General features: G+C 45.3%; 1 protein-coding gene across 1 annotated transcript in view; it reads left to right on the forward strand.

Annotated features, from left to right (window-relative positions):
• OPHN1 (oligophrenin 1) overlaps positions 1 to 4,543 on the forward strand; it is a 206,410-nt gene extending 201,867 nt beyond the window's left edge. The window contains 1 exon segment of the mRNA XM_030208951.1: positions 2,086 to 4,543. Within this exon segment, the coding sequence (XP_030064811.1) occupies position 2,086 (1 nt within the window). The 3' untranslated portion in view covers positions 2,087 to 4,543.
• Positions 4,544 to 23,444: the final 18,901 nt, after the last annotated feature.

Consider the following 23,444-nt stretch of genomic DNA (forward strand, 5'->3'; position numbering starts at 1 on the left):
TGCTCCCTCCTTGTTAGAGGGCACTTCTCTTTCAGTCCGCCATTAACACAGCATCAGTTTACTGAGCAGATGAGGGGGAGGCTTAGTACCCACATTTCTGAAACTTGGGGGCATGTGTCCCCATTCACTGTCTTTAACTACAGTCTTAGCATTTTGCTTCCGAGACCTGTGGGAGTCCAGAGAGCCTGGGAAAGGTTTTCCATGGAGCATCGCCATTCCTGGAGCCTGCCTTGGAGAAGAGTGCTGCTCAATGGATCTGCTTTTCAGGGTAATCGAAACATGCAAAGAATCCCAAATGATTGCCGTTCTCTGCCAACTAAGCATATGAGTTTTCAGAGAGTAATTTTCAAAGCCATGTTTGTGATTAAATGGCTGTGTACATTAATAGGCTGTCCAGATATTGGTCACCCTCAGAGCAGCCAAAATGCCAGGAATTATTATCCCGCAAACTAGGGTTACCATATTTGCAGAGACAAAAAAAGAGGATAGAAAAAATAAAAATGGTTGCTTCCTTTGCTAAAGAAGTATTGAATCATAGCCTTTAGTTAATGAACATGGTTAGGGTGATTATTAAGAAGTGGCATACCAAGACTCTGCCTAGATCAAGGTATCTTTTCAAACTGGAAGACCAGGCAAGGAAGAGACTGATAGGGAGGCAACCAAGAACTTGGAAAGAGCTACAGGCTTCCATGGGCAAGACTGGTCAAAGGGTGCATGTTGACAAGAAGATCTCAAAAATGCCATGAATCAGGCTGACTTTGATAGGGTGGCGAGAAGGAAACCTACTCAAAAAACCCCACCTAGAATCCCATTTGACATATAGGAAGGAACTTTCAGAAGACACTGAAAGCCATGTGGACTGACAAAACTGAAACTTTTTGGCCTGAATTCAAAGTATTATGTCAGGCAAAACCCAACACAGCACATCACCCAGAGAACCACCATCCCTACTGTGAAGTGTGACGGTAGCAGCAGCAGCATCTCGTGGGGGTGTTTTCTTCTGCATGGACTTGGGTACTTGTCAGGATAGACGAACAATGAATGGAGAAAAGACAGAAAAGGTTATTCTGGAAAACCTGCTGCCCCTGCAACTGGGACAGACTTCAACTTTCAACACGACAATGACCTGCTGAGGCCCACAACCAAAGCTACAGTGGAAAGACTAAACTGGTGGAAACTCTGTCTGTATTTCTGTGATTAATAATGATTTCCATGTCAATAGGCTGAATGTCCTTCAGTGGCTCAGTCAGAGGCCAGAGCCCTGACCTCAATGCAGTCAAAATTTGTGGCATGACCTGAAGACTGTATCCATCAAGGGTTCCCAAGGAACTTGAGAGAGCCTGAATAGTCTAGTACTGATGTGTAGGTGTAGAAATTTAATACACTCACAACTGTAATTTCCGCCAAGTATTGAGTCATGGGGGGTGGAAACTTATCCAACTGTCCTGCACTTTATTCCACCCAAAAATGCCCCAAATACTGTATGGATTATAGTGTGTAGATGAGTGAAAATACTCATCGTTTAAATGAATGCAAGGTTGATGCACTGACAGAGCAAATTGGGGCAAACATTCAAGGGGCTGTAGACTTCCTGTAGCCTTGTATCTGTGGACCTTGACCCAGTTTGGATAGGGCACCTTGGGGAGGTGGTACCAGGATATTGCGGGAGGGCGTAGCCTTATGTTTCAAGAACATGCATCTGCGGACAAGCCATCAGCTATACTAAAATCATTTGCTTTATTTTAACCTGCAAGCACATGTAATAGCCCTCTCTGCTAACCACCCCCATCCCCCTCCAAAGAGTAAGAATCTATAGTGCAGGGAATAGTGAAGAGAATGAAGGGGTCAATCCAGCACTGTGTGTGTCATAGCGTTGTTTGCCAGAAATACCAATTTCTCACCATTCACTGCAAACATACATCAGGAACTGTAGGTGCAAAAGAAACAAAAATCAAGTTAATTCATTTGCTACGAACGCTGAAATCAAGGCATCTCCCTTACCCTTACTCCCACCTCCTCATTTACAGAACCAGCACTCTTGGGGGGTTTTCACTTAGATCTGTGACTGTTTTCTTGTTCTTTCAGACTTGCGAAGAAGGACTTCCTGGCTGGCACCAGCAGAAGATTTCCGCCTTCTCAGATAGGCTGAGGTGGCCTGGAGCACATCTCCTCATCCTTTCAGACTCAGAATTTGGATTATATCTTCCTGGAGAAAATAGAGTTGATTGGTAAGGGGACCTGTTGCCCTGCCTTTTAAATCATTGCATTCATCCTTTTCGGTCAGAAGAGTTGACGGAGCAATAGAGACGTCGAATCAGGAGCGGCTCTGCACGTTGTTTTTTTTTTTAGATGACGCTCAAGATGAGAGAGACTGTGTTCGTTTAAAGAGCCGGAGACTCTGATGTTGAAAAGTGCTGCTGCTCCAGTCCTACTGGAGGATCTTCAGCCTCGGAGCACCAAACAGGTGTGATGAAGGAACAGCCAAGAGCTTGACCTAGTATGTGGCAGACCTGGTAGCAAACACACAGGATGTTCCTAGAGGGACTAGTTAATTGTTCTCGGCCTGCGCCTGAGTGAGCTCCAGTAACACTGTCCCCTCTTCCTGTGTCCTGAAGAGAACGGCTCGGTGCGTTTCTTTAGCAGCGGGAAGGACTTCAAGCAAAGGTCAGAGTGGAATTGATAAAGAAGGGTCAGCATTTTTAACTGTGAAATAAGGAGGGGGTTATTAGAAAGGGATCCGCTTTCTATTCTTCTGATAAGTTGGGTGCTGAGGTGCAGGAGGATTTCCTTTCTGGTCTTCAGCCCTGCCTGCTTCTCCCGCTCTTGGTCCTCCTGCATGGGTGGAGGGGTTTGATGGCCCCTTCTTCATTGCTTCGGTGCAGATGTTCTTGTCAGATGTATCATTTGTGCCCTTCCCTTTCTTTGCCCGTGGCATCATCAGTACTTTAGAAATTCTCCAGCTTCTTCTGATTCCAAATCCCTATTCCATTCAGCCATCTTCACGTCATTGTGCTCTCCCCTCCCTTTTCTCTCCCAGTGTCTTTTCCCGTTCTCCTCTTCTCTTTCCTTCGCTCCCATCCCTTTCTCTCTGTCTTCCCATCATATTTCTCTTCCACCCATCCCGCCTCTTCCCCAGCATTGTTTCTCATTATCCTCCCCTCCCTTTCTTCCAGTGTCTCTTTCACTTCCCCCATCCCCTCTCTCCTAGTGTTTTTCAGTTCTCCTCCCTTTGTGTCTTCCCATCATCCACCTCTCCTACTTGTGTCCCTTCCACCTAGCCCTCCTTCTGCCTCCCCCCAGTATCTTTTCCCATCCTCCTCTTTCCTTTGCTCCCATCCCTTTCTCTCTGTCTTCCCATCATATTTCTCTCCCTCTTTCTCTCTCTTCCACCCATCCCGCCTCTTATGTTTCTCATTATCCTCCCCTCCCTTTCTTCCAGTGTCTCTTTCACTTCCCCATCCCCTCTCTCCTAGTGTTTTTCAGTTCTCCTTCCCTCTCCTCCCTTTGTGTCTTCCCATCGTCCACCTCTCCTACTTGGTGTCCCTTCCACCTAGCTCTCCTTCTGCCCCCCTCCCCCAGTATCTTTTCCCATCCTCCTCTTCTCTGCCTCCTAGGGTCTCTTTCAGTTCTCCTTCCCTCTCCACCCTGTCTTTCCACCATCTCCCTCTCCTACTTTCTCTGTCTCTTCCATCCATCCCTCCTCTTTTCTCATCATCCTCCTCTCCCTCTGTCTTCGAGCATCTCTTTCAGTCTCTCTTTCTCTCTTGCAGCCAGTGCTTATCCACCTGGTGGATTTATATGATCTGGAACTAAAGCAGAGAGAAGCTTTTCCAGCTCCCATCTGCAGATGTTCCTCAGATGTTCTGTAAAATAAGGATGACTCTTTGTAAACAGATCCAGCTCTAGGGCAGGGAACTGAAGGATCTGTAACATGTCAGTATTGCTGTTATCAAATTCTTTGTGTTTACTTGTACATGTAATATACAAATTGGCACTATTTTCCTACAAGGTTCAGACTTGATCCCTGAAATGCAACTCAGGGCAGTAAAAATCCTTTCAATAGAGAAGTCTGTTCCTTTCTCAAAAGTCCCATTGGACAGGTAGGAGCTGGGCTGAGAATTGCAGACCTGCCCCCCCCCCCCCCCCCCCCCCCCACCCCTGCCTTTCCCTCAGCCCTGAATTGGTTCCAGTAATTTCACTGATCAGATTTCCCTGTTCTCTGCTAAGGTCTCAGTTGTTTTGCAAAGCAAAGCCGGGTTTCTGTTATTCATCAGGTTTGCCCTTTGCAGAACGCTAAAGTGGGGATATTTTTCCAAATCGGACCTGCTGCTCTTGGGGGATAATGAGCGCAGGCGAGAGGATTGTACAGTGTGTATACATTTACCCCTCTTGTTGCGGAGAAGTTGCCAGAGCCGGTTTAATTTGGGGGAGACGACAGCATTCATAGTTGAAAAGCAGCTGGGAATCCCACAGACTTTTCCCAGAAGACAAAATTACTAAAAAGAAAAGCATACAGACAGTGCCGTAGCGACGGCTAATGGCACCCGGGGCGGGTCGCAGCTGCACCCCCCCCCCCCCGGGTGCAGCACGGTGCGCCCCCCCCCCTCTGTGGCGCCCCCCCCCCCCCCCGGACCGCATTCTTACCTGCAGGAGGGCCGATCCGCCCCGAGTGCATGTCACTCGGAGCTGCGTCGGCCCCGCTGGTTCCCTGCTCTCTCTGCCCCGGAACAGGAAGTAACCTGTTCCGGGGCAGAGAGAGCAGGGAACCAGCGGGGCCGGCACCCCCCGAGCGTGTGCATCCGGGGCGGACCGCCCCCTCCCGCCCCCCTTCCTACGCCACTGCATACAGACCACAGCTGTGCAGACACTTTTGAAGTTACCCTGAGAAATAGTTGTTTCGAAATGCTGTTACTGCTGCTTATCTCTTCCCCACCTCTTATACTTTCTGAACTCTTTGTCACTCTTCTTCTCCCCCCCCACCCCCACCCAGGGGGCTGTTGATTACAGTGTCCTATGGGGGTGACTAACCTGAATTTGCTCACTACCGTGGGTTAGTCACTCTCACAGTGTATGAATTAATGCAGCTTGTGAGCCGTGGCCTGATGCTCCCATGAACATGAGAATTCTGGAGCTGCCTCCTCCCCCCCCCCCCCCCCAAAGTCACATTATTTACAGATTTATTATAGGCTCCCTAATCTGTGATGCAGGTATAAGACAGAGAGTTGCACGGGGACAGAAATCTAACCCGTCCCCGCCACAACTAATCTCCTCCACCCAACCCCTGCTGCACCGCAGTCTCCTTGCCCTCCCCCACCCAAGAAAGATCTGCTTGAAAAAAAAAATATTTATTTTTATTATTTTGACTTATGAAAACCACTTGGCCCTGGAGTGGAGGAGTGGCCTAGTGGCTAGAGTGGTGGACTTTGGTCCTGGGTAACTGGGTTCGATTCCCATTGCAGGCACAGGCAGCTCCTTGTGACTCTGGGCAAGTCACGTAACCCTCTCCATTGCCCCATGTAAGCCACATTGAGCCTGCCATGAGTGGGAAAGCGCAGGGTACAAATGTAACAAAAATAAAATAGATACTATTGGAGATTCTACATGGAATGTTGCTACTATTAGAGATTCTACATGGAATGTTGCTACTATTGGAGATTCTACATGGAATGTTGCTATTCCACTAGCAACATTCCATGTAGAAGGATGCGCAGGTTTCTGTTTCTGTGAGTCTGACGTCCTGCACGTACGTGCAGGACGTCAGACTCACAGAAGCAGAAGCCTGCGCGGCCACATTGGTGATCTGCAAGGGCCGACTTCTAGTGGAATAGCAACATTCCATGTAGAATCTCAAATAGTAGCAACAGTGGAGGAGTGGCCTAGTGGTTAGGGTGGTGGACTTTGGTACTGAGGAACTGAGTTTGATTCCCGATTCCCACTTCAGGCACAGGCAGCTCCTTGTGACTCTGGGCAAGTCACTTAACCCTCCATTGCCCCACGTAAGCCGCATTGAGCCTGCCATGAGTGGGAAAGCACGGGGTACAAATGTACGGAAAAAAAAAAACATGCTCCAAACAGAATAATCCGTGTGTACAGAAGAAACGAAGTGAAGATGTGATTCCGTGTGCCTCAATGAAAGGAGAGTTTACATTTACTTCCAATCTTTATAACGCCAGGCTTCCCAAGGCAGATTACAAGAACAGTTAAGATGAACCCATCAGTAAACAGGATAGCCTCACTGAAATTTGGCCATGTATTACTTTATTGTATAGAACAGTGTAGAAAAAAGGAGCACAAAATACAGCCTTTGTTATTGCCGTTTCCACGATAAATTTTTAAACTGTTTTAGTGATATTCAGTTTTGATTTCATGATATTTATATCTTTATATGGGAAACTTTCAAATAAATTAAAAAGCTGCCAAAAAAAAGAAAATAATCTTATGTCCTCCACCTTTTAAGGCGCTGCCTATCCAACTGGAACAGCTTTAGACTTTTTACAGATGGACCATGGCAAAGGCAGTCTGTTATTTCTAATAATCTTTTATATTTCAACGTTTTTATTGAAAACAGTATACAGAGAAGAAGAAAAAAAAAAAAAAAAAGGAAATGTAACACTTCAATATACTGTGTCCATGAACATAACTTTGCTGTATTACATATCTTTTCTAACTGTCTCCAAGTTTTCTCTTACCCTCCCACCCTCCCCCCTTGTTTATCTCACTCATGTTAGTTACCATACAGTGTCATGATGAAACAATATACCATTACAAAGTATTAACAACAAGGCTTCGACCTTTCTGTGTCATTTTGTCTAAGTAGCATCCCCATACTTTAAGAAATCGCACTTTCCTTTTACAATATCCTTTCACCTCTTTCGCCTCCCACACCAGCAGTTGGTGTACCTGGTTACGCCAATGCCAGTAAGAAGGCGGTGTGGCTACCGTCCAACATTGCATTATATATTTCTTGGCCACCAGACATAATTTACGATACAGTAATGTTTTATCGGCATTTAGTCTTAATGGTGGTTCTTTCAGATCTAATACCAATTGTAGTGCATTCATATTTATTCTAGTACCCAACACACATGTCAAGTAAGTGACTATTGTCTCCAATATCTCTGTATTACTACGCAACCCCACAGCGCGTGAAATAAAGAATTATCATATAAATTGCATTTCAAACAAAGAGCTGTCTCAATGCCCCCAGATTTATATAGCTGAACTTGAGTAAAGTAGGCTCTATGAAGAATCCGGTACGCACATTCCCTGTAAGCTGCTCCCCCTATTATTCTTGGTATATCTTTTATCTGTACAATAGTGTCCCAAGATTCCAGATTGCGACCCACATCCTTTTCCCATTTCTTTCTAATCTGGGTCAACTCTTTCCCCGGAGCTATCCCCCATAGTTTCTGATGTATATGAGATATGGATGGAGCATTTTCAGAAATCTCATCAAAAAATTTTTCAATGTTATTCCCCAATTTACGATGCAATGCTTCTTTATCTAAAGTTTGTATATAATGTTTAAGTTGACAATGTGCGTACTTGTCACCCCATCCCTGTTCACCCTGAGCCAACAACTGCGGTAACGGTAGTATGTCCCCATTCTCTCCCAATACATCTGCTAAGCGAGTCACTCCTAACTGCGCCCATCTGTCAAAAGTTTTGTTTTCCAGCCCTGGCACAAATGCAGGATTGCCTCTTATATTTATGTAATCAGTCACTCTCGGATCTCCACCCATTAATGTCCCTAAGAACCTCCACGCTGCTCTGATGGAATTAAGCAGCACATTGTGTCTAAGACTATGTGGAATCTCTTTTTTCTGTAAGTGAGCTAGTGTTATACCATGATATGGATTATACAACGCTTCTTCTATCTCTAAAGGTGTATGTTCCTGGGAGTGAAATAGCCAATCTCGCACCTGCCGCAACAGACATGCCATATTATAATATTTAATATTGGGTATTCCCAATCCCCCTTGTCTCCATCCACCCAACATATATTTCAACTGTATCCTAGCTCGTTTTTTGGCCCAACAAAATCTGGACACCAAGCGATACAAACATTTTATATCCTTCTGTAATAACACTATGGGCAGGATCTGTAATGTATAGAGCCATCTCGGTAATATCACCATTTTAATGAGGCCGATCCTCCCCGTTAAGGACAGTGTTAATGTACCCCATGAATCCAACTGCTGGGCTGTCTGCTCCAATAGTCTGGTGACGTTTAAAGTATAAATCTCTCTCAGTTTGATCGGCAGTAAAATCCCTAAATATGTAAAATAATTTGTCGCTCGTTTCAATGGAAAGCCATCCGGCCAGATATTTTGGATATCTAGATTTATTGCAAGAGCTTCAGATTTGTCTATGTTTAGTTTAAAGCCCGAATAGTCTCCATATTCCCGAAATATCTCCAAAAGATTCTGTAAAGTCTCCTTCGGTTTTGTAATTATCACTAATAAATCATCAGCGAATGCAGCAAGTTTAAATTCTTGATTTCTAACCTGTATCCCAGGGATCGCTTTGCAGTCACATATGTCTCGAATTAAAGGATCCAATTGGAGCGCAAATAAGAGGGGTGACAATGGGCACCCCTGCCTAGTACCCCTGCCAATTTGAATTTCACCCGATACATTACCATTTACCAGAACCTGCGCTCTAGGTAGGTAATACAGTGCTCTAATTGCTTGTATAAAGCTACCCTGAAATCCGTACTTCTCTAGCACCGAGTACAGAAAGGGCCACTCCACTCTATCAAATGCTTTTTCAGCATCGAAGCTTATCATTAAAGCCTGATCATGGGAGTGACCCAATCCCTCCAACGACGCTATAATTCTCCTCAAATTTTTGGTGATTGATCTTCCTTGCACGAATCCTACCTGGGCCGTATGAATAAGATGGGGTAGTACCCTGCCTAGTCTATTTGCTAAAATTTTGGCAAATAATTTGGCTTCTTGGTTAATTAAGGAGATGGGTCTATAAGAATTTACTAGCTTTTCATCTCTCTTGGGTTTAGGGAATACCACGATCCGGGCCAAGTTTAAATGTGCAGGCATCTTGCCACTTTCCATCCATTCGTTGAACACTTTGACCAATGTAGGGACTACCGAGTCTCCCATTAACTTATAAAATTCTGCCTTGTATCCATCGGGACCAGGGGCTCTGCCTGACTTACTCTGAGCTATTACCCAAGCCACCTCGTCTGCGCTAATTTTGGCATTTAATTGATTACAATCACTAAGTTGTAATTTCGGGGTCTGAACCCCATCCAAGTACATCTCTCCTGAAAGTCCCTCTTGTTCTGATGCTTTATAGAGACTTTGATAATATGTTTGGAACGCTAATCTAATCTCTTGATTGGAGTGGAGATAATTCCCCTTCTTAGTTTTAATAGCTGTTACTGTCCTCGAGGTATATTTTGATGCAATAAGTCTAGCTAGGTATTTGCCTCCTTTGTTCCCATATCGATATAGCTGAAATCGATAATAGGCTTGAGATTTCAATTCTCTATCATGCAAAAGTGAGTTCAGGGTTGTTTGTAATTCCATCACCTCTTGTCTGATCCTAGTACTTGGGGTTGAACCATATTGTCTATTCAATTTACCCAGCTGCCTTTCAAGCCGCACAATTTCTCTATCTCTTGCACGTTTATATTGGGTGACATAGCTTATTATTTCTCCTCGTAAAACTGCTTTCGCGGCTTCCCAGAAATTAGTGGTACTCTCTACCGACCCCTCATTGAAATGTTTATACTCAGTCCACTTATTTTGTAAGTATTCCCCAAACCGTGCATCTCTTAACAAGTAAGCTGGAAACGTCCAACTTTTTAATTTCTCTTCCTCCTCTCCCCCACTCCAGCCCATTCGTATCACCGAATGATCCGATATAACGCAGGGGTCTATATGTGCCTCTGTAATGTCTGTGAGTAGTGTGCGGGAAGCAAGCAAATAGTCAATTCTAGCCGAGGTGCCATGTGCTCTAGATTGATGTGTATATTCCTTTTCTAGTGGATGCAGTGTCCTCCAGATGTCGACTAGCTCAAGCGTGGTGCAAAAGTCAGGCAAACCCCTAGTGCCTATCCTTCTTAAATCAGTTGGGGGATGCGATCTATCTAGTATAGGATCCCAGGTCATATTAAAATCGCCTCCCAACATCATAGGCAGTGTTTCTAGCTGCATGAGCTGTTTAAGCATTTTCTTATAGAATTTTACATCTATGATGTTAGGAGCATAAATGCTACCCAAAATTAATTTTTGTCGGTTCAGAGTAACAATGCAGAAAACAAATCTACCTTCCGGGTCTCGAATCGTTTTGTGCACCTGAATTGCTATCCCTTTTCTAAAAAGTATTGCCACCCCACCTTTACGCCCCACGGCCGCAGTTGCAACACAGTCTGCAACCCACCACCTAGCCAATTTAGCGTGTTCAATATCTGACAAGTGCGTTTCTTGTAGCATCACAATATCGATTCCAATGCGCTTAAGGTGTCGCAAAATCTTAGAGCGCTTGATGGGGGAGTGAATACCTCCTACATTCCAGGATGCTACCTTAATCTATTAACTTCCGGTATGCAGCCTATCTATCCCCAAGATATCTTTTACATTTGAGAGAGACCAGCCCAGCCTCCAGCCTCCAGCCTCCCCCATGTGAATACCAGGCTCTAACAGGCTTCAGCCTTCGTTTACATGACACTGAATAAATCAATCCCCATCTACCCAACCCCCGTTTTGACCCAATCTCCCCCCTCCCTAACCCTCTTAGTTCCCCCCATCTAGTCCCTTCCATTCCCTAAGGAATCAGGTCACTTAGAACGCCCCTCCTCCTCTTTCCATGATATTTCTTGCTCGTCATTATTCGTCTAACGACTATGACAGATTATTCCTGTATGTTCCCCTCCATTCAACCCCCCTCCAGTGTTTCCTTTCTCCTTCCAAATAAAGTAGATGAGCCTAAACCACATCAAATACCCTGTCCCTATCGGGTATTTTATCTTCCCAAACAGTGAGCTATATTTTCATCACATAACAACAGTTTGTTTGTTTCTTTCATTTATATCAGGATGTTTAGAATTTGCAACGCTGGTCTCAGTGAGCAGGATAGTGTTCAAACAGTGTCAGTGTACCAAATGGTAATCCAGCTCTCCCTTTAATTTATCAGGATCTCATATCCTTCCTATACAGCGTCACCAATATCCTAGCAATGCCCGCCAACCATATTGTCTTCCACTCAATTCTCCTGCTCATCAATACTTTATATAAATTCAATGTCTCGAATTAGGGTTCTTATTCAGTAGACGTTCACATAAAAAGAACATCTTACCATACTATATCCAATCTACGTGTGTTTCCTCTGGGCGGTTATTCCTCATGTTCAATGTCTTCCAAGGTGATTTGTAATCCAAAGTTCTATAGCAGTTCTGTGTATTACATCGCCAACATTATTGATCCGTTGCCATCTGTTGTACAAACAATTGCGCCTCCTCCACTGAAGTGAACAGCTTTGTTCCCGATTGATGATTAACCCTCAATTTTGCCGGGTAAAGCAGCGCAAATTTGACTTTCCGATTGACGAGCTCGGAGCAGACTGGCGAAAACTTTTTTCTTTGCGCTGCCACCGCTGACGAATAGTCTTGGAAACAGAGCACTCTACGATTCCCGCTGTGCAGCTCTTTTCCACTTCGCAAGGCTTGTAGAATCGCGTTTTTATGAGCGAAATTAAGAATTTTACAAATAACCACACGTGGTCTTCCTTCCACCGTCTGCTTTAGGCCCAAGCGATGTGCCCTTTCAATTTTCAGCGGGCCCATTGCCTCCGGCAATTCAAGCTCATCTGCTAGCCACGTTTCAAGATATCTGCTCAAGTCACGATCTCCTTGCCCCTCCGCCAGACCTACTATGCGAAGATTATTACGTCTGGATCTGTTTTCTAAGTCTTCCAACTTTTCGTCATATGAGGCAAGTGTTTTTTTCAACTGACTGACTTCTGATTCTAATATTCCGACTCGATCTTCGGTATCACTAGCTCGTTGTTGGTAATTTGTCATATCCAGTTGAATCTGAGTTACACTACTGTGTAGTGATTCTAATTTAGTGTCCAGCGAGCTGAGTTTTTTTTCAAGTATGGCTTCTAAGGCCTGTGTGACTTCACCTACGATCTCGGCGGCCCATGCGGATCCAACCGCTGATGTTCCTGGGCTCGCCGGCACCGCCATTTTGTCCTCAGTCGATCGGCTCTTATCTTTCTCTTTTCGAGCATATTTTGTCGCCATAATCTTTTAAAGAGGTAATCAGGGGATCTCCTGTCGTTTCAATGATCGGTCCTCTCACGGGTGACAGTTTGAAAGTTCTTTTGAGCGAATTTAGTAGCTCGATTCTTGAGGAGAAGGCAGGAGCAATCTTTTTAGCGTCTGCTCCTGTGCATAGCGTCACGTGACCCCCTCTAATAATCTTTTACTGTTGCTTTCAATAGCGTTTGCTATTGTTTTGGGTGTACTTGTGACTCCGCCTACTGGCTTCAACCAGATAGCTTCGTACCGTCTCCTGTTCTCAATCTAACCACCTTGCCCCTTACCAGTCTTTTTTTTTTTTTTTTTTTTCCCCTCCCTCCCACCCACGTACACATGAACGACTGCATCCATCCACCTCCCCTCGAGCCCTGGGTGCCCTCCCCATACATTCCTCAAGGCACCCTGGTGGTCTAGTGGCTTCTTTGGGACAGGAAAGATCATCACTCTTTCCTACCCGCTGCCACTGATCCTTTTCCTGCCACCGCTTCTTTAAAATGGCAGAAGTCTCATGAGGCTGCCACTCGGAAGTCTTGGCAGCCATTGTAAAGAAGTCACTAGACCACCAGGGTGCTTTGAGGTATCTGCGGGGAGGGCACCCCAGGGGCGTAGCCAGACAGCAGATTTTTGGGTGGGCCTAGGCAAGAAGTGGGTGGGCACCAAGCTTTCTCCCCCTCCAACCAAAATAATATCTCAGCAGGTGGGAAAATGCTTCTCTCCACTTTGGCAGTCTGCTGAAAACTGAGCATGCGCAGGTGCCAGTATCGTGGAGAGCAGCATTTTTGTTACCATCGGGGAAGTTTTCATCTGGCGGAGCTTGGGATCCCCACTAGCTACTGCTAAACATATGCTACTGTTGGGTGGGCCTGAGCCCTAGGTGGGTGGGCCCCGGCCCACCTGTAGCTACGCCACTGGGGCACCCTGTGGCTCAGGGGAGGGAAAGCAAAGCTTGGTTTGATGTACAGTTCTGCAGGAACCCCGCTAGACCTGGCTCCATCCCTGCGGGATTCCCGCTATCCCCTTTCCTGTGCAGCTCTCTATAAGGTAGGTATGTGGGTCATTGTCACCATTTTGAACCAAGCAGGGGGCAGGAGAGACTGGGGATTGCACTTGCCCTAACCCCACTAGACCCTAGGGATTTTACAAGGTAGGCCCATGGGGTGGCTTACCGGAAAGTGGAGGGGCTTTTGGTGATGGGGGCAGGGGGTTTTCAGGGTGCGGAGCATTGGATTAGAAGGGTCTTTGGGAGGGGGGATAGCTCCAGAATTCACACACTGGCCTTTTTAGGAAACAACCTGGGAGCATTGGACCACAGCTTAACGGTCCAATGCCCCTGGCCAAGAAATGTAATGCCTTCTTTTTCCAGGAATAACACCACAAGCTGCGCTATTCAATTTACATAGTAATGAGGTGTTTTTCATGCAGTTCCATATTTCGCATTTCGTTAGTGTGTGTCCTACTGTAGCTTATATTAACATGCATTATATATCTGCATTATGCACCTTAATAACACCCCCTATGCTTTGTTTTGCTTTTGCATGCTCTTTCCTGTGTCCTGTCTTTCTATTTTTCCACCTCCCCCAGTTCTGGTCCAGCTTCTACAGTTACCTGGACCCCTCCCTTCATTCCCTCTGCGGACCTAATGCAGAAAGCCTCATGTTGGAGCCGCCAACTGCACAGCAGATGTTCCTGCAAAATTTAGTAATCATTTAAGCATGCAGATTACTGCCATGGTTAAATCACGCCAGCAATCTGCATCTTATTGCAGAATGTCACCCTTCCTGTTGGTGGTGAGCACTGATTGGCTCAGGCACCGACAGGAAGCATGGGAAAAAAAAAAAGTTCAGCTCTGCGTCAGCTGCAGGCCCCAACCCAAGCAGACCCAACCCCCTAGGACAAGACAGCCGACCTCTTGACAATCCCTGGTAGTCTAGTGACCCCTGACCCCTCCACCACACTCTGACCTCAGTGTTTAAAAAAAAAAAAAAAAAGCAGAATTCCTTGTAGTCTAGTGTACCCCCTTCCCTCCCTGAACCTTTCCAGACCAACCCCAAGCAACTCAAATCTGGCCAGTAAGGAGCAATACCCACATGCTTCTGTCTCCAGCACTGCCGTGATCCAAAGCAGTAGCACCTGACCAGGGAGGGGTTCAGCCTACCAAATAAGGCATTGTAGTGATTGCAATGCCTTTTTTGGTAGACTAACCCTAGGGATGTGTCGCAACCCATCGGTAGGAGTCAAGTGCCACCATTTTGGATCATGACGGTGCTGGAGGCAGGAGCAAGTGGCATCACTTTTGCTTGGCTAGATTTGAGGTGCATCGGACAGGTCTTTGAGGAGGGGGGGACCCTAGCCTATAAGGAGTTTTTTTTTTTTTTTTTGTAATGCTGAGGTCGGGGGTTGTTGAGAGGGTGTGAGATTAGCTACTGTCTAGTGGGGGGGGGGGGGGGGGGGAGTCAGATTGGCTACCTTGGGTTGAGATATGTGGGGGAAGGTGGGCAGGTTGAGTCCAGGGGTTAGGGGTCTGATGTGGAAAGCTACCAGGCAGTTGAGCTGATGGCTCCCCCATGCCGCTTCAGACCTGGTAGTATTTTTTTTGCATAGTGCACTGATGTCCATCGCATCAGTACGTTTTTACAGCACTATGGATTACTAAAAAGCCTTCTTACTATGCATTTAATATGCTCTGCGCTAATATCTACTGCCCAAATCAACTTCATCACGGGGACCCTTCCTGCATCCTGTGGCCAGTAACAAGCGCTCGTTAACCACTCGCTTCTAGCTTTCTGCACCGGCCCCCCCGAGGATATTATTATGAGCACTATTATCTCTTTCTTGCCTAGAGGCCAGCGGTCAATTCCTCTTCTTATAAGTAAGCTTTGAGCCAATTGCAAGTGCTGTTACAAATCAATGTATTTTGAAGGTCTGTAGCACACAAAATGCTAGTTTAAAGAGTGCAAACATTCCCCGTTAATGAGGAAACCCTGCAAAATATTCTGTACAAAGATTATGTAGCAGCAGATTTCCTAATGTTGTTCTGTCATACAGAGAGAAGCTGGGGCAGTGGGTGACACAGCTGCTGGAATTATTCCATTTCCATACGTGGAGGGTAATTTATTACAGGCCACTTGTGTAATACACAAAGTACTGCAAGCTGCTGTGAGAGGTCGCAGCAGCCATTTGCAAAGGCCAGCTTCAAAGGTAGGAGTCCCACAGACCGCCAGGGACATCAGATAGGCCCAGGGTGGCCTATGTGGACCTCGGTGAGGGGGAGAGCCTTTAATTCCTGCAGGCTGGGGGAGGAGGAGGTAGGGAGGTAAAACACAGGTGGGGCCCACATAGCTAAGCAGGTTAATTTAGGATACTTTTTGAGTTGTCCTAAATTATCCCGCTTAGTCATGCGGATCCTGGAACTGAATATTGCCGGCACCCGCATAACCCCCAGCTGCTCCCTAATGCCGCCCCTGACCTGCCCACTTTTCCCGGGGCCAGTCAGAGATGATATTTAGTGGCACTATCCACTTTTAGTACCACTGAATCTCAGGGGTTTAGGTGGTGGTAAGTGATTTTATTTCTGAAATTCCTTTTAAACTCCCCCCCCCCCCCACCCCCTTTACAGTGATGCGACGGGGTGAGGCATTTCCCAGTGCTTTGCGGTTTCAGATGTGATTGTGAAACAGTGAGCAACCAGAACATGTAAAGAGCCGTTCAGGCCACCAAAGGTTTCATAGCCTGGTTGTCAAAACTTATGACGCGTATCGCTCTAGAGTGTTCCCTAATAGAGAGGTAAATGGCTCCCTCTCGTAAAAAGCAATGATGCATTTAGAGTTCGCCTGGCTGCCCCCTGGCACTTTGTCCACTGTTGAAAAATTAACCCAGGCCCAGTGAAACTGCTGGACCGCTGCTGTGCTATGCCTTAATCTCAGCGCTGTAAAATGGAAGAGAGAAGTCAAACGGGATGACTTGTCCGGAAGCATCATGTGATCCCAGTGAACAGTGGCCCTGACGAGAGGCTTTGGACCTGCTGACATTTTTACCAAGACCCTTGGAGAACTAGTTACAGAAGTTGAATAAGTTTGTTTACTGTGTATTTGCAACACCACCTTCCATAAAATATATGAAAGCAGTTTACAAATGTACATTCAACAGAAAATAGGATTTTAAAGCAGAAAAACCAGCAGCGCAAAGAAGGAGCAGAGTAAGGTTACAACATATAATTGAGCAAATTATAGGCATTAGACATGGGAAATAAATGTCAGGGAAAGGCTATTGGCTCACTTTTTCAGGGCCCAGGAGAGCGCTACAGATCATGTACCACGCCTATCTCCTGGGAAACTGAACACAAGAGAAAAATACAAATTGGCTCTAATTTGATTCCAGACCTAGCATACAGGGAAGCGAGTTACAGAAAAGTGGGGCAGACTACCCTGTGGATCCAGTCAGTGTGTGCTCTGGAAACAGGTGGAAGATAGCAGTTGACTGAGCTGAGTCATGTGCAGTGAAATAAGGTGAGTCATCATGAGGAGGCCGGAGAAGAAATGCCTTGCGAGTCAGTAGCAAAACGTACACTGTAAATATTGGGAAACTCAAGCTGTGGAGGCTTTCTGGGCCCTGAGCATTTCAAAAGTATAATATCCCAGCCCAGAATACCCGTGGGGCATGTGTGGGCTGCCTCTACGGGGTCATCTCAGTGTTATACTCCCTGGCTGGCACTGTTGTTCAAGAGGGGCTGCACTTCTTTAATGCCTTTGGTCATGAGGGGTAATCTGAGCCCAGGCCTGGATCTATGAAGTTGATAGGTGCTGTGGGGGGTAGCTTGGTCAGTCCCCGAGGAGCTGAAACTTGACATGCATCATTCTGTTTCTGCACTTCCCATTAAAAGGGCAAATGTTTACAGCACATGGTCAAAATGTCAAAGGTCATATTCACTAAATGTTGGTGTGGTCGTTCTAATATGTCTTGTAAAAAATGTTTATTGGATGTACTGTTTATAAAACAGGTTTTTTTTCCCCATGAAGTAAAAAGATCAGCTTGAAATTCATTGAAAGTGTGATGAGCATTCTTGCACCTGCAGGCAGATGAGACCAGGACTCTTGACTGTCCTTTAGGAATCTGGAAACACACCATTTACTTCCAGGCAATGTCCCTTGCAAGGCCTGAGCTGAAAAGTTCATTTTAGTAAATGGGCAAGAGGTTTTGTGACCTCTGGCAGTGAGCATTGGGCCACCTGGAAATGTAATGCTGCTAATCGTGCTGTGTGGCGGTGTGCTGTGTAACCTGACTGGATAATGTGGCTATGTGACGTGGCTGAGTGTGATACCTGACTGGATAATGTGGCTGTGTGCAATAGCTGAGCATGCTACGTGGCAGTGTTCTGTGTGACGTGGCTGAGTGTGATACCTGACTGGATAATGTGGCTGTGTGCAATAGCTGAGCATGCTACGTGGCAGTGTTCTGTGTGACGTGGCTGAGTGTGATACCTGACTGGATAATGCGACTGTGTACAATAGCTGAGCAGGCTACGTGGCAGTGTACTGTGACGTGGCTGAGTGTGATACCTGACTGGATAATGCGGCTCTGTGCAATAGGAGAGCAGGCTGCGTGGCAGTGTACTGTGTGACGTGGCTGCATGTGATACCTGACTGGATAATGTGGCTGTGTGCAATAGCAGAGCAGGCTGTGTGGCAGTGTATTGTGTGACGTGGCTGCATGTGATACCTGACTGGATAATGTGGCTGTGTGCAATAGCTGAGCAGGCTGCGTGGCAGTGTATTGTGTGACGTGGCTGCATGTGATACCTGACTGGATAATGTGGCTGTGTGCAATAGCAGAGCAGGCTGCGTGGCAGTGTATTGTGTGACGTGGCTGCATGTGATACCTGACTGGATAATGTGGCTGTGTGCAATAGCAGAGCAAGCTGCGTGGCAGTGTATTGTGTGACGTGGCTGCATGTGATACCTGACTGGATAATGTGGCTGTGTGCAATAGCAGAGCAGGCTGCGTGGCAGTGTACTGTGTGACGTGGCTGCATGTGATACCTGACTGGATAATGTGGCTGTGTGCAATAGCTGAGCAGGCTACGTGGCAGTGTATTCTGTGACGTGGCTGAGTGTGATACCTGACTGGATAATGTGGCTGTGTGCAATATCAGGGGTTAGGTGGTAGACCGCTCTTGAATCGGTCGGGAAGACCTCTTTGAGCGGACCAAATTTTTATTCTGTCATAAGTATAAGCTCCTTGTGCTGCTTGGTAGACTGACCCCTGACGCAGGTGCAGATGCCGAAACATGGCCCGTGTTGAGTCATTAATAAAGCACATTTGTTCCACCCTTGAGAGCCCTTTGTGCTGTTTTTTTCACTGTCTTCTCACTGTATGACATGAGAGCCCTGGGGTGGCTTGGCTTTGTAAAAGATCTCTTACATGCAAAGAATCCTGTATAAAATTACCTCCTAAAATACTTCAAAGTTATAAATACACCAGAAGCAAACTCTGCACAGTGAAAAGCAACGGGTAAAACAAGGATGTAGACACATGATGTTTATTTAAAAACTTGATATACCGCCTTTGCTCAATAGAGGGCAAAGTTAAAATTTTGGACATAAAATTAGAAAAGAATGCCATTATAAATAGAAAAGAATACAAACATCCATACTCAGAGGGGGAGGGGAGGGAAGAATGACGGGATATTAAAAAAATACTGAGAAAGGGCACTGTCTTAATGTAAAACACATAGGGAAAGGGAAATTGGACTTGATATACTGCCTTTCTGTGGTTTTTGCAACTACATTCAAAGCAGTTTACATAGTATATACGGGTACTTATTTTGTACCTGGGGCAATGGAGGGTTAAGTGACTTGCCCAAGGTCACAAGAGGCTGCAGTGGGAATCGAACCCAGTTCCCCAGAATCAAAGTCAACTGCACTAACCACTAGGCTACTCCTCCACTCCGCATAGGATCAACAGTTCAAAAGCCATCTAAAAATAGTAAGTCTTAAATTTTATCTTAAATTTAGCACAAGAAAGCTCAGGTTTGATATCTAGCAGTAGATTACTCCAAAGTCTAGGGGACAAAAATAAAGCGGAGTTACAGGTAGATTCATAATGGGCTTGTTTAGGAAAGGACCAAAAGGTTAGAGTCTAATGCAAACATGTTGGGGTATAGGGAATATCCAGAGCATGGGCTACCTAAATATAATGTCTTATGTGTAAGAAGAAGAATTTAAAACCAGATGTGGTATGAGATAGGTAGCCAATGCAGCTTCGTAAACAGTGAGGTGACTGGATCAAATCGTTCAGCTTTGCAAAGCAGACGAATTGCTGCGTTCTGCAATGTTTGGAGGTGATGTAGTTGATCTGCATAAATAGTGTTACAATAATCTAAGTGGGATATAATAAAAGCATGTGTCAGAGTATATATTATTATTATTAGCGTTTGTATAGTGCTACCAGACGCACGCAGCGCTGAACACCTGACACAGAGAGACAGTCCCTGCTCAATAGAGCTTACAATCTAAAGTAGTGAAGAAAAATCAAGAAAATGTCTAATTGAACATAAAGAACGCAACCTTCTTAGGCAGCCAACTCTGGAATGCCTTCCCCAGACCTATCCGATCAATCAGTGATTATCTACCCTTCCGGAATTCATTAAAAACCCATCTGTTCAAGCAAGCCTACCCAAATGACCCAAACTAATCCTATGAACCCATTTACCCATCACATTTCCAGGAGACAATGACAATGACCGAATCCACTTCTCCAACCAAATTTCCCTATGCTTATCCCATGTGCCCATCCCCCTTTCGCCTCTTCTACCCCTCCTCCAATGCTCACCTATCCTTGCTCATACCCCTTCTACTCCCTTCACTCTTGCCCAGTCTCTACCTACTTATTTCTTTTGGTATTCTGATATTCTTAACTTATATTTTGTTTCTTCATCAATACTCTGTAATCCCTGTTAAAATGTAAGCCGCATTGAACCTGCTCTTAGTGGGAAAACGCGGGGTACAAATGTAATCCTATATAATAATTCTCACCCCCAACGTTCTATGCGTTTGCCTGCCTGTGTCTGTAACTTTGTTCACAGATGGGCTACAAAGCCCAGAGGGTTGGCGGTGGGAAGGGGGGCTCAAGAGGGTCGTGGCAGGGGGGATCCAGGGGTCAGGAACTCCGAGGGGGGGGTCGGAAAATCGGAGGAAGGGGGCAGGGAGGTGGGGTCTGGAACTCGGAGAGAGGGAGGAGTCTGGAACTCGGAGGAGGGTCTGGAATTCGAAGGGAGGGAGGGGGGTCTGGAACTGGGGGGGAGGGGGGGTTGGAACTTGGAGGAGGGGACGAGAGGGGAGGACGGGGGGAATGCACCACCTGTACAAAAACGTTAAGAAAAAAAAAACGGGGGGACGACCCTGGAACTCGGAGGAAGGGGGGATGACGACCCTGGAACTCGGAGGAAGGGGGGGCCCCAAGCACACACACTCTCTCTCACAGACACACTCTCACCCAGTCTCACCCTCTCTGTCACACACACACACTCGCAGATTCACTCTCTCTCTCACACGGTCACTCTCTCATACACTCTGTCAAACGTACACACTCCGAGGAAAACCTTGCTAGCGCCCGTTTCATTTGTGTCAGAAAAGGGCCTTTTTTACTAGTAAATAAATAAATAAACCAGAAAAAAAAGCTTTCTTTACCTCCTGTTTGTCGAAAGAGAACCTGGAGTCAATAATTAAGTATTGGAAACAATCAACAAGTCAAAAAGAGTTAATGGAGCAGAAGGTGTATGCAAAGATCCCATGATCCAGCAGGTGCTGGTTTTAGAAGGATTAAGGACAAGTTTGTGTGATGTTAGCCAGTGTGACAGCGATAATAATGCAGCTTGAAGCGGTGCTAAATTCAGTGAGAGGGGAGCCTTGGGATATCTGCACAAATGAAAATTGAATATTAAGGTCTTGCAAAAGGGTTGCTAACAGACTGATGAAAATATTAAGTAGTAAGAGAGAGAGGGCATCTCACAACACAAGGGTACCTCAGGGGACACGTCCCCAGTAGTGGACACACAATAAACCTGATTCGAGAGAAATGACTCAAACCAAAGAAGAGTGAGATTTGATAGACCCATGGACTGGAGCTGTGTGATTAGAAGAGAATGATCTACCAGATCCAAAGTGGCTGTTAAATCCAGCGAAATGAGGAGTACGATGTCCCCTTTTCCATAACAGAATTTAAGCCGCTAATAAGTAGTAATTGTTTCTGTACTATGGTTGGATTTAAACCCTGTTTGTCTAGGGTGCTTGATCCACATGGGAAAGGAGCTGGTAAAAGGCTATTTTCCCACAATTTTTGAGACAATACTAAGATTAGAAATAGGCCGATAATTTGTGGGATCCAAAGGATCAATGGAAGGGTTTTTGAGAACTGGCTTAACAATGGCCCTTTTCCATTGCTGTGGTACAAATTCCTTTGGTGAGAGACCATGGCGCTCAATTTTGAGCCAGCTAGAAGGAAAAGGGTCTAACGATAATGTTGTAAGACAGGTATGATGAATAATATTTTCCAGAGTAGTTAGAGAAGTGATTGAGAAAGTGTCATGGGGAAGGTGAGCCCTTGGATTGTACTGAGGTTGGCGATGAAGCTACAAAGTAGTAAATTTAAAACGAATCGGAGGAAATATTTAGTCACTCGATGTGTAATTACACTCTGGAATTTGTTGCCACACAATGTGGTAAAGGCGGTTAGCTTAGCAGAGTTTAAAAAAGGTTTAGACGGCTTCCTAAAGAAAAAGTCCATAGACCATTATTAAATGGACTTGGTGAAAATCCACTGTTTCTGGGATAAGCAGTATAAAATGTTTTGTACTTTTTTGGGATCTTGCCAGGTATTTGTGACCTGGATTGGCCACTGTTGGAAACAGGATGCTGGGCTCGATGGACCTTTGGTCTTTCCCAGTATGGCAATACTTATAGTAACATAGTAACATGTATATCGGAGCAATATCTTGCAGCTGATTAAAGACGTGGGGAGAAGTTGCAGCAATGGCAGGATCTCACTGTACCTTTGGCAGGATGAATTGCATTATTTGAGAAGGTTATTTTTCCTCAATAATTATGTATGCTTTGGTAGTGCCAGGAAGGATCTTAGAAACTTGAGTACTTGTTGAACAACTTTTTGATGAGACTTGGAAGCTACTGGTGACCTTTTAATCGATCTGGTTTATTTTAGTCGGTAGGAAGGCCTGGAGGCAAAAATGTAAAGATGCAGCAGCCAGAGCCGGTCTTAGCAATTGTGGGGCCCTGTACAGACAAGTTTGGTGCCCCGCCCCCACCCAGCCGGCCCAGCCCCTTGTTCAGAAGACATGTTTTAAACATTTTCTTTTATTTCAAATAAAGACAAATCAAGCAAAACTTGTATACCAAAACTAATTCAAACATGAAAAATGCTATACTAGGAAACCTTTGGGTTTAAAAAGCAAAACCATGTGCACGTAAGGACTAGATAAATGAATTAAAATGAATCCCCTTAATATGTAATACTTGGTAGCAATAATGAAACAGTGATGGAATATTCAGATAGCAGGCAGCCTGAGCCAACAGATTTATTTTCCACTGAACATAATTAACTTTGTATGAACTTGGCTGCTAATAGTGTGCTGAACTGGACAATGTTGGAACATTTAGCCACACCCGTTTACCAGCCATGGCGCATATGAACAGTAATCATTGAAATCATTACACAAGAGAAGAAAAATAACTTGGGGTGGGGGGGGTTTCATTATAAATAATTTCTGTAAGCTGTTACAGCTCCAGTATACCCAAAATGACACAAACCAAATTAGCATACAGACTCTGCATGCAGCACAATACCAGAAAAATAGAACATTGCTATACATTGCAAAATAAGACAGCAGATGTAAATTCTCAAATTGGACATATTCCAAACACTAAAATGAAAATAAAATGATTTTTTTTTCTACCTTTGTTGGCTTGTGACTTTGCTTTCTGATCATGTTGGGCCCAGTCTCTGATTCTGCTGCTCTCTATCTGCTCCCTTAACTCCACTTCCAGGGCTTCCTTTCCATTTATTTCTTTACTTTCCTCCTTTCTTCTTCGTTTCTTGCCCTACATCCATAGGTAAAAGCTGGGTCTTCCGCGGACTTGACTGGAGG

Source organism: Microcaecilia unicolor, chromosome 7 (genome assembly GCF_901765095.1).
Source record: "Microcaecilia unicolor chromosome 7, aMicUni1.1, whole genome shotgun sequence".
Lineage (NCBI taxonomy): Eukaryota > Metazoa > Chordata > Amphibia > Gymnophiona > Siphonopidae > Microcaecilia > Microcaecilia unicolor.